General features: G+C 43.9%; 1 protein-coding gene across 1 annotated transcript in view; it reads right to left on the bottom strand.

Annotated features, from left to right (window-relative positions):
* Nucleotides 1–11,564, bottom strand: part of LOC122924308 (vomeronasal type-2 receptor 26-like) — a 101,456-nt gene extending 89,892 nt beyond the window's left edge. The window contains exons 1-2 of the mRNA XM_044275266.1: nucleotides 11,554–11,564; nucleotides 10,161–10,452 (exon numbers count right to left, since the gene is read on the bottom strand). Of these exons, the coding sequence (XP_044131201.1) occupies nucleotides 10,161–10,452; nucleotides 11,554–11,564 (303 nt within the window). The remainder of the gene's footprint in view (nucleotides 1–10,160; nucleotides 10,453–11,553) is intronic.
* Between the last annotated feature and the right edge of the window lie 687 nt (nucleotides 11,565–12,251).

The following is a 12,251-nucleotide window of genomic DNA, read 5'->3' as shown; positions in this document are numbered from 1 at the left end:
CTATTGAATTGGTGGAAGGTGCCAGGTTTCCCAAGGGGTGTAGATATAATCTATCTGGTCCAGAATGTGATTCCATGAGAGAATATGTCAAGGAAAGTTTGCTTAAAGGACATATTAGGCCCTCTGTATCTCCTATGGGGGCAGGGTTATTTTTTGTCAAGAAAAAGGACGGAGGGCTTAGGCCTTGTATTGACTATCGGGAATTCGCTCTTCCTTTGATTCCCGATCTGATCAATCAAGTTCTAGGAGCTTCATGGTTCTCCAAACTTGACCTGAGGGGAGCTTACAACCTAGTTCGTATTAAAGAAGGGGACGGATGGAAAACTGCTTTTGATGCTCCGGAGGGGCATTTCAAATACCTGGCCATGCCTTTTGGGCTTAGTAATGCTCCTGCAGTTTTTCAAAAATTCATAAACGACATCTTCAGGGAACTTATTGGCAAATTTATGATTGTATATCTCAATGACATTTTGATTTTTTCTTCGAGTTAGGAATCTCATGTTGTGCATACCAGACAAGTTCTGGAGATTCTCTGAAATAATCAACTGTCTGTTAGATTGGGTAAGACCATCATCCCTGAAAGCCTTACAATGCTTTTTAGGATTTTCCAACTATTATCGTAAATTTATCAACATTTTTTCTGTAGTTGCCAAACCTTTGACCGGCTTCACTAAGAAGGGGGCGGATCTGGAGGATTGGTCTGTAGAGGCTATTAAGGCCTTTGAGACCCTTAAAAGGTATTTTACGAACGCCACAGTTTTGGTTCAGCCTGATCAAGACAGACCTTTCATTGTAGAGGTTGACGCTACTGAGGATGGGGTGGGGGAGGTGCTTTCGCAGGGACCCTCTAATCTCACCAATTTAAGACCTTGTGCTTTCTTTTCACGGAAATTCTCTCCCACTGAGAGGAATTATGACATTGGTAATCGAGAATTGTTAGCCATCAAATGGGCGTTTGAGGAATGGAGACATTTTTTGGAGGGGGCTAAACATTGTATCACTGTGCTCGCTGACCATAAAAATGTATTGTTCCTTGAATCTGCTAAACGCCTGAATCCACGACAAGCCAAATGGGCTTTGTTCTTCACTCGTTTAACTTCTTGATTACTTTTAGACCAGGAAGTAAGAACGTAAAGGCTGATGCCTTGTCTCGAAGTTTCTGTGCATTTCAACCCTCTGACATTCCTCCTGAACCCATCATGCCAGCTAACATTATTGTGGCAGCTTTGTCCGAGGAACTGGCTTCCCTCATTGAAGCACAACAACATCTAGCACCGCCACAAACACCTACTGATAAGTTATTTGTTTCTGAGCAGTTTTGTCTCCGTTTGCTGAGTGAGTGTCACAACTCAGTCTTGTGTGGACATCCTGGTATTGAGGGCACCAAGGAACTCGTGTCCAGGTCTTATTTGTGGCCCACACTATCCAGGAATGTCAAATCTTATGTCTCTGCATGTGAGGTATGTGCCAGGTCCAAAACGCCCAAATCACGTCCTGCTGGTGAACTACGACCACTACCCATTCCGAGTAAACCCTGGTCACATATTTCGATGGATTTCATCACTGACTTACCTCCCTCGGATGGGAAGTCGGTGGTTTGGGTAGTGGTCGACAGATTCAGTAAGATGGTACACTTTGTTCCGTTAGCCAAACTTCCTGATGCCAAGACTCTGGCTTCTGTGTTTATTGAACAGGTGGTACGTTTACATGGTATTCCTGAAAATATTGTGTCCTACAGAGGTGTTCAGTTTGTCTCCAAGTTCTGGAGAGCGTTTTGTCAGAGATGTGATATATCTTTGTCATTCTCTTCAGCCTTTCATCCTGAGTCGAATGGACAAACCAAACGCCTTAATCAAGCCGTTGAGCAGTTTTTAAGATCTTGCATCTCTCATAACTAGCAACTATGGGTGAAATATCTCCCTTTGGCAGAGTTTGCCATCAACAACAGGGGTTTCTCAGTTTTTTTTCTGCAATTTTGGTTTTCACCCGAGATTTAGTTCTGTTTCATCTGTTCCATCACCTAATCCTGAGGCTGACAGTGTAACTTCTGAACTGTGAACAGTTTGGTCTCGGGTTCAACTGCGGTAAGCCTGAGAGCCGAGCTGATCACTCGATGCTCGGCTGGATTCAGGAGAATAAGTCATGTGACACTGGCCACGTCACATGACTCCTCTTCTCCACTATTTAACAGGCAGCCTGCTGGCCACAGGTTGCCTGTGAATTCAGTCTCTTCCTGAACTTGTTCTGTGTGACATGCGGCTTGATTCCCGACTCCGCTTCGTGACTTTGTCCCTGCTTGCTCCCTGCATTTATTGGCTTCTCCTGGTCTGACCTTTGGCGTGGACTTGACTTTTTGATTATCCTTTTGTACTTTAGCGACATCCTGGTTCTGACTCGGCTTGCTGACATATCTGTTGTTTATCTTGTATGTCCCTCCGCACTTACCCAGGCTAGGGAATGTCGTCCAGTTGTACCTAGTTGCCTAGGACGAGTGGTGCAAATAGGCAGGGACAGGGGTGTGGGTGGAGCCAGTGGTCACTACCCTCTACCCCTCTTTGTGACAGCCACTTGGTAGTCTCCTCATGCTGATGCCACATCCAGACTCTGTCATTGTGCCACTATGTGGCCTTCTGATGCTGCTGCCTACACCAGACTCTGTCATTGGGCCACTCTGTGTTCTCCTCCTGCAGCTGCCACCTCCAGACTCTGTCATTGTGTCACTATGTGTTCTACTCATGCTGATTCCACATCCAGACTCCCCTGGAATGAATGAGTCCCCCATGGTCAACCTCTCAATCCCTCTTAATAGAACTATTGCTGTGCTTACAACCCTACAGAATGCTTCTCTGGAAAATAAGCCTCAGAGGCCTTGGTGTTAGGGTACTATTTTTCTTTATGGAGGACACCAAGTATGCATGAGGATTAGTGTATGCCAGTCAACGATCCTCTCGGTTTCTGGGAACAATTTATGAAAATGAGCACGTTTTACATCTGCTTACATCAGATAGGCTTAGGAAAGCTAGTTTAACCACCTCAGCCCCCCTAGCTTAAACACCCTTAATGACCAGACCACTTTTTACAATTCTGCACTACACTACTTTCACCGTTTATTGCTCAGTCATGCAACTTACCAACCAAATGAATTTTACCTCCTTTTCTTCTCACTAATAGAGCTTTCATTTGGTGGTATTTCATTGCTGCTGACATTTTTACTTTTTTTGTTATTAATCAAAATTTAACAATATTTTTGCAAAAAAATTACATTTTTCACTTTCAGTTGAATTTTTTTTAAAAAAAACAACATCTATATATAAATTTTTCGATAAATTTATTGTTATACATGTCTTTGATAAAAAAAAAAAAGGTTTGGGTAAAAAAAAATGGTTTGGGTAAAAGTTATAGCGTTTACAAACTATGGTACAAAAATGTGAATTTCCGCTTTTTGAAGCAGCTCTGACTTTCTGAGCACCTGTCATGTTTCCTGAGGTTCTACAATGCCCAGACAGTAGAAAAACACCACAAATAACCCCATTTCGGAAAGTAGACACCCTAAGGTATTCGCTGATGGGCATAGTGAGTTCATAGAACTTTTTATTTTTTGTCACAAGTTAGCGGAAAATGATGATTTTTTTTTTCTTACAAAGTCTCATATTCCACTAACTTGTGACAAAAAATTAAAACTTCCATGAACTCACTATGCCCATCACAAAATACCTTGGAGTGTCTTCTTTCCAAAATGGGGTCACTTGTGGGGTAGTTATAATGCCCTGGCATTTTAGGGGCCCTAATGTGTGCAAAGTAGTTTGAAATCACAATGTGTAAAAAATGCCCTGTGAAATCCAAAAGGTGCTCTTTGGAATTTGTGCCCCTTTGCCCACCTTGGCTGCAAAAAAGTGTCACACATGTGGTATCGCCGTACTCAGGAGAAGTTGGGCAATGTGTTTTGGGGTGTCATTTTACATGTGCCCATGCTGGGTGAGATAAATATCTCAGTCAAATGCCAACTTTGTATAAAAAAAAATGGGAAAAGTTGTATTTTGCCGAGACTTTTCTCTCACCCAGCATGGGTATATGTAAAATGACACCCCAAAACACATTGCTCAATTTCTCCTGAGTACGGCAATACCACATGTGTGACACTTTTTTGCAGCCTAGGTGGGCAAAGGGGCCCACATTCCAAAGAGCACGTTTAGGATTTCACAGGGGATTTTTTACACATTTTGATTTCAAACTACTTCTCACACATTAGGGCCCCTAAAATGCCAGGGCAGTATAACTACCCCACAAGTGACCCCATTATGGAAAGAAGACACCCCCTAGGCTGCAAAAAAGTGTCACACATGTGGTATCGCCGTACTCAGGAGAAGTTGGGGAATGTGTTTTAGGGTGTCATTTTACATATACCCATGTTGGGTGAGAGAAATATCTCGGCAAAAGACAACTTTTCCCATTTTTTTATACAAAGTTGGCATTTGACCAATATATTTATCTCACCCAGCATGGGTATATGTAAAATGACACCCCAAAACAGATTGCCCAACTTCTCCTGAGTATGGCGATACCACATGTGTAACACTTTTTTTGCAGCCTAAATGCGCAAAGGGGCCCACATTCCTTTTAGGAGGGCATTTTTAGACATTTGGATCCCAGACTTCTTCTCACGCTTTAGGGCCCCTAAAATGCCAGGGCAGTATAAATACCCCACATGTGACCCCATTTTGGAAAGAAGACACCCCAAGGTATTCAATGAGGGGCATGGCGAGTTCATAGAATTATTTTTTTTTGGCACAAGTTGATTTTTATTTTTTTTCTCAAGTCTCCCTTTCCGCTAACTTGGGACAAAAATGTAAATCTTTCATGGACTCAATATGCCCCTCAGTGAATACCTTGGGGTGTCTTCTTTCCAAAATGGGGTAATTTATGGGGTGTTTGTACCGCCCTGGCATTTGAGGGTCTCCGCAATCATTACATGTATGGCCAGCATTAGGAGTTTCTGCTATTCTCCTTATATTGAGCATACAGGTAATGAGATTTTTTTTTTCTGTTCAGCCTCTTTTTGAACAGAACGTTAACTTTTTTGCTTAGTGGTGTTTTTTTTTTTTTTACCTTTATAGGACAAACCTCTTCTTCCCCATGGGACAATGTGCAAAGCGCAAATCGCCCAGAGATGTGGCAAAGTACATTATGCACTTTGTCCCAGGTGAAAGGAGAGGTTTGCAGCAGCTCTGTGTGAATAGGCCCTAATACAGGATACAGGAGGTTCTCGATGATCTCTTCCTGAAATTTGAGGAAGGATCCAGTTCTCCCAGCCTTACTGTAGAGAACAAAACTATTATATACAGCCAATTGAATTAAATATACAGACACCTTCTTATACCAGCATCTGGTGCGTCGGGAAACTAAATAAGGAGCCAACATCTGGTCATTGAAGTCCACCCCTCCCATGAGCGAATTATAGTCGTGGACACAGAGGGGCTTTTCAATGACACTGGTTGCTCGTTCAATTTGTATTGTCGTGTCTGCGTGAATGGAGGAGAGCATGTAAACGTCATGCTTGTCTCTCCATTTCACCGCTAGCAGGTCTTCATTATACAAGGCAGCCCTCTCCCCCCTTGCAAGACGGGTGGTAACGAGCCGTTGGGGGAAGCCCGTGCGACTAGGTCACGCGGTGCCACAGCAGCCAATCTGTTCTAGGAACAAATGCCTGAAGAGGGGCACACTTGTGTAGAAATTGTCCACATAAAGATGGTACCCCTTGCCAAATAAGGGTGACACCAAGTCCCAGACTGTCTTTCCACTGCTCCCTAGGTAGTCAGGGCAACCAACCGGCTCCAGGGTCTGATCTTTACCCTCATAGATCCGAAATTTGTGGGTATAGCCTGTGGCCCTTTCACAGAGCTTATACAATTTGACCCCATACCGGGCGCGCTTGCTTGGGATGTATTGTTTGAAGCCAAGGCGCCCGGTAAAATGTATAAGGGACTTGTCTACGCATATATTTTGCTCAGGGGTATACAAATCTGCAAATTTGTTGTTGAAGTTGTCTATAGGGGCCGAATTTTGTGGAGCCGGTCAAAAGCTGGGTGGCCTCTGGGACGGGATGTGGTGTTGTCGCTAAAGTGCAGGAAACGCAGGATGGCCTCAAATCGTGCCCTGGACATGGCAGCAGAGAACATGGGCATGTGATGAATTGGGTTTGTGGACCAATATGACCGCAATTCATGCTTTTTGGTTAGACCCATGTTGAAGAGAAGGCCCAGAAATTTTTTTAATTCGGAAACTTAGACGGGTTTCCACCGGAAAGGCTGGGCATAATACAAAACGGATTCCAAAAAAGTTGGGACAAAATACAACTCGTGAATAAAAACTGAATGCAATGATGTGGAGATGCCAACTTCTAATATTTTATTCAGAATAGAACATAAATCACGGAACAAAAGTTTAAACTGAGAAAATGTACCATTTTAAGGGAAAAATATGTTGAATCAGAATTTCATGGTGTCAACAAATCCCCAAAAAGTTGGGACAAGGCCATTTTCACCACTGTGTGGCATCTCCCCTTCTTCTTACAAAACTCAACAGACGTCTGGGGACCGAGGAGACCAGTTTCTCAAGTTTAGAAATAGGAATGCTCTCGCATTCTTGTCTAATACAGGCCTCTAACTGTTCAATCGTCTTGGGCCTTCTTTGTTGCACCTTCCTCTTTATGATGCGCCAAATGTTCTCTATAGGTGAAAGATCTGGACTGCAGACCGGCCATTTCAGTACCCGGATCCTTCTCCTACGCAGCCATGATGTTGTGATTGATGCAGAATGTGGTCTGGCATTATCTTGTTGAAAAATGCAGGGTCTTCCCTGAAAGAGATGACGTCTGGATGGGAGCATATGTTGTTCTAGAACCTGAATATATTTTTCTGCATTGATAGTGCCTTTCCAGACATGCAAGCTGCCCATGCCACACGCACTCATGCAACCCCATACTATCAGAGATGCAGGCTTCTGAACTGAGCGTTGATAACAACTTGGGTTGTCCTTGTCCTCTTTGGTCCGGATGACATGGCGTCCCAGATTTCCAAAAAGAACTTTGAATCGTGACTCGTCTGACCACAGAACAGTCTTCCATTTTGCCACACTCCATTTTAAATGATCCCTGGCCCAGTGAAAACGCCTGAGCTTGTAGATCTTGCTTAGAAATGGCTTCTTGTTTGCACTGTAGAGTTTCAGCTGGCAACGGCGGATGGCACGGTGGATTGTGTTCACTGACAATGGTTTCTGGAAGTATTCCTGAGCCCATTCTGTGATTTCCTTTACAGTAGTATTCCTGTTTGTGGTGCAGTGTCGTTTAAGGGCCTGGAGATCACGGGCATCCAGTATGGTTTTACGGCCTTGACCCTTACGCACAGAGATTGTTCCAGATTCTCAGAATCTTCGGATGATGTTATGCACAGTTGATGATGATAGATGCAAAGTCTTTGCAATTTTTCGCTGGGTAACACCTTTCTGATATTGCTCCATTATCTTTCTGCGCAACATTGTGGGAATTGGTGATCCTCTACCCATCTTGGCTTCTGAGAGACACTGCCACTCTGAGAAGCTCTTTTTATACCCAATCATGTTGCCAATTGACCTAATTAGTGTTAATTGGTCTTCCAGCTCTTCGTTATGCTCAAATTTACTTTTTCCAGCCTCTTATTGCTACTTGTCCCAACTTTTTGGGGATTTGTTGACACCGTGAAAATTTGAATCAACGTATTTTTCCTTTAAAATGATACATTTACTCGAATTAAACGTTTGATCTGTTATCTACGTTCTATTACAAATAAAATATTGACATTTGCCATCTCCACATCATTGCATCCAGTTTTTATTCACAATTTGTTTAGTGTCCTAAACTTTTTGGGAATCCGGTTTGTAGCTTCCCGGGTTGGCAGCTATAAATTGAGTGGCATACCGATTTGTTTCTGCCACGGCTATGTCCAAGAGCTCCGCAGTCAAGAACAGCTCTAAAAATCCCAGTGCCGAACCGATCTGACTGTCTCAACCCGAACTCCAGACTGGGTGGTGAAAGGGGGAACTAATGGTGCGGCTGAAGTTGGGGACTGCCAATCAGGGTTTGCCAGCACCTCAGGGACTCTAGGGGGTCTACGGGCCTTTCTGTGCGGTGGCTGTGACGGTGTAACTATTGCACGTGCCACCGTACCAGCTTCAACTGCCCTTCTGGTGCTCGCCACTTCACCATGTTGTACGGCAGTGCTGGTACTAGGTCCAGGGTGGGCTGCGCTTCTGGTGTATGCCTCACCAATCCGACAGCGCCAGCCCCACTCTGCTGCCCTTGAAGCGGATCCTGCGCAACCTGCGGTCTAGCGACACAGGGCCGGGTACACCTGGTGGTATCAGGGACCTCAACCTCCTCGTCCGAACTTTGGGTCAGACTGCCACTGCTTTCTACAGGTTCATATTCTGACCCGCTGGATTTGTCAGATGAGGGTTCCCATTCCTCATCCGACTGGGTCAGAAGCCTGTAGGCCTCTTCAGAAGAATACCCCTTGTTTGACATTTGGACTACTAAATTTAGGGGGTATTCCCTGAGACTACCTAAGAAAAAAAAGCAAGCCTGTCTTACAAATGGGAGGCTAGCGAAGTACCGGAAGCCGCTGCATTTGATAAAAAATATCAAAACTGATTTTTTTTATCGCCGCAGCGCTTGTAAAGTGATTGTGCAGTGATAAAAAAATAATAAAAATTTTGTCACTGTGGCGGGGTGGGCGTGGGTGAACGCACGTGTGGACGACCGATCAGGCCTGATCGGGCAAACACTGCGTTTTGGGTGGAGGGCGAACTAAGGTGACACTAATACTATTATAGATCTGACTGTGCTCAGTTTTGATCACTTACAGATACTATAAAAGTACCAATGCTGATTAGCGATACGCTAATCAGCGAATCAGTGACTGTGGTGCGGTGGGCTGGGCGCTAACCGATTGCTAACTACCTAACCAAGGGGCCTAAACTATCCTAAAACCTGACAGTCAATACCAGTGGAAAAAAAAAGTGACAGTTTACACTGATCACTTTTTTCCCTTTCACTAGGTGATTGACAGGGGCGATCAAGGGGTTAATTGGGGTGATGGGGGGGTGAACTGGGGGCTAAGTGTGGTGTTTGGTGTACTCACTGTGATGTCTGATCCTCTGCTGAGACCAACCGACCAAAAGGACCAGCAGAGGAGCAGGGAAGCCATTTAACACCTTATATTTACTAATATAAGGTGTTAAATGGCCTGTGATTCTTTCTTTTTTAAATCATCAGCCTGCCAGCAATGATCATTGGCTGGCAGGCTGATGATGTAACCCCCCTCTAACTTTTGCCGGCCCGCGATGCGCATGCGCGGGCCGGCTGTGAGCGTCATCTCGCGTCACGGGAGATAACGCATATATGTGTGACTCTACGTGACTCTGCCTCAGACTGCCGCCTCCGGACCGCGATCCTGCGGTCCAGAGGTGGTTAAATATCTTTGCCAGAAATTCGGAAAGTGGAACGTTTCCTGGCCTAGAATAGTTTACACACGTTATATACCTACTAAGTGTTCTTCATAATGAGAAAGAATCTCCCAAAGCATATATTTGGCCCAGAAACCCAGCATAGTATACTAGTCTCTATCTCGCTCTTTCTCTCTAATATTTAATATACATCTTCCGAAGGTTGAACATGATGAATGTGTTTTTTCTCAACCATATTGCTCTTATATATGGATGAGTGAACGTCTGTTTTAAAGTTAGCATTCAGGTTACCGCCGAAGTGCGTTATGGATCCCGTGACCACGGTCATAACACAATTGCGTTTTGGTTCATGGTCACGGGATCGATAATACAATTCAGCGGTAACCCAAACCCGAACTTCTAAGACAGAGGTTCGCTCCTCCCTCCTCTTACAGTATAATTTGTTAGTTACAAAAAGACATTGGGAAAATGCATCAAAACTGGTGGAATCGAAGTTTTGAGTAACTATCGATGGCAGCAAATCAGATTCCACCTGTGATTCTTCAGAGGCCTTTTGTAAAATAATATCATCAGTGTGATCGGTTGCTATGAATGACAAGTCCCCTTTTCTTAAGTTTTCATTCATGCATATCTCTAAATATTATCCAAATAGTATCCATTACCTGAGGATGTCCATATATTCCAAGGATCTGTGCTGCAGGAATAGTGGTGGATGAGTGGTGATCTCCAATGATACCAGCCAGCTGGCCATGGCCTGTACAAGAGTAATTAGGTATCAGCGTATCCGGGCCAGACAGAAGATGTAATACATGCTTTACAGCCAATCTCCGATCTAAGCATGAATCATATATGTGGTATCCCAGGGTAATATTGGGTAAAATGTCAGGATCCCGGTTAATATTATCAATTGCAAAGAAAAAAATCAGAGAATGTATGAAACCCTTAAAATCCTGTCTGAAAAAAAGTTGAGAAACTGAAAGTAGACGGGAAGGTAAGAGACTCTTGTTGTTTTCATATTACCTTTACCTTCTACATTACCGTGAAAAAGTTATTACCTGATTCCTAATAGCTTTATGTTATGTAACATGTAAATGAAGCCCCTATCAAACCTCTCTGGACAGATATCCTCTCTCACAGATAATCAATCAGTTGTCAGCAGGCTTGGACTGGCCCACAGGGGTACAGGGGAATCCCCCAGTGGGCCCCTGAGCAAGGTGGGCCCCTAGTCTCCCACCCCCTGCACAAGTGGCACATAACACATTAGATTTACTGCACTACACTACGTATATTCAATGTACAACACCTCAACCAGCCTATGTTCATATAAAAAATTTGTTAGATTATTTATTATATTTGAATGTATCTGTACGGTGGGCCCATAAAATAAATTTTACTGGTGGGCCCTAGGTACCCCAGTCCGACACTGGTTGTCAGTAGACATGAGCATATCGATTCTAAAAGATTCAGATTTATTACAAGTTTCACAAAAATTCTCTTTCCAAATCAATTCAAAGTTTTGAACATTTGATTTAAACAAATTGTGCAAAATATGCTGCCCACAATTTTAAATTTAAAATCAGTGCGGTAGTGAGGGAACTAGGGCAGGAAAGAGGAAGATGAAAGACCACATCAACTCAGAAGGGGCCAGCAGGTTTGCCCATAAAGCCTGGCAGTCAGCCTGACCGTCAATCAGGAGGGAGGATATTGGCTGGTCTACCAGACACTGTTGTGTTTGTCTCTCACACAAGAGACAAACATAGGAATGCATCAATTACCCATGATGTGTGGAAGCGCCGAATGTCTGGGCAGAGCAGTACCTCGACGCGCGTTTCGCCAGGAAAAGGCTTCGTGAGGAGCTCCTTGTGTGATTACGTATCAGTGATTGTCACAGTATACCTACCATTGCCGGGCCTTTGTTCTGATCATATTTTTGCACAGATGTGACCAGACCTCTTGCTCAATTCAGGGGAAACAAGACAACATTGTAGGCTGGATGGCTTAGTCATTGTCACAGCAGATGATATTGAGGCTACCAGGCATCATTTGACACCATACCTTTCAGCCATAGCTAAGCTCATTTCTCCTGCTACTCCTCCTTGAGGCCCAAGAGAAGCCTTTCTTTGGCATAATCTGTGTCTTCATTGCCACCTCCTAGTGGGGTTCCTTCTTTTCAGCTAAAAAGAAACAACTCGTCTGGCGCCATGGAAGATACTCCAGATAATCTTCCTGTTGATGAGTTACGTAAGAACAGTCAGAATTTGGAATGCTATGAGGAGGAGATTCAAGTGGATGTTGGGTACCTGATGACTCAGATACATAGCTGTACTTGTGATGGTAGTTGTGACACTGTAGTCATGGTGGTGGCAGTAAGGGCTCAGGCACTCAGGGGAAATACAGAGGGGGCAATTGTGAGGGAGGGAAAGGAGCCTACAACATAGCACGGGATAATCACTATGGTGATTATTGTGTGTTGGACTCAATCTTGAAGTTTTGCCATGCTGTCTTGGAACTGATGAGCCTGGGCGAGAGAAGCTACACAGTGGATTGGTTACTAATCTGCATCAATATGAAAATTTCCCACAGGATTTCTCTCCTCCAAAAACAACTGGGTAACGTGGTTAGTAACAGTGGCAGAAACATTGTGGCTGCATAATATTTGGAGGAAATAACACATGAGTTTAATCAAAACGCTTTAGAAAAGTATTGTGGCTTGCAGAAGTTGCAGACCATGTACTGGGAAAGTATCTGTAAAT

The sequence above is a fragment of the Bufo gargarizans genome, chromosome 1, assembly GCF_014858855.1.
Source record: "Bufo gargarizans isolate SCDJY-AF-19 chromosome 1, ASM1485885v1, whole genome shotgun sequence".
Taxonomy (NCBI): domain Eukaryota; kingdom Metazoa; phylum Chordata; class Amphibia; order Anura; family Bufonidae; genus Bufo; species Bufo gargarizans.
The sequence above is the reverse complement of the archived record's forward strand: the minus strand, read 5'-3'. Positions and strand labels throughout refer to the sequence as shown.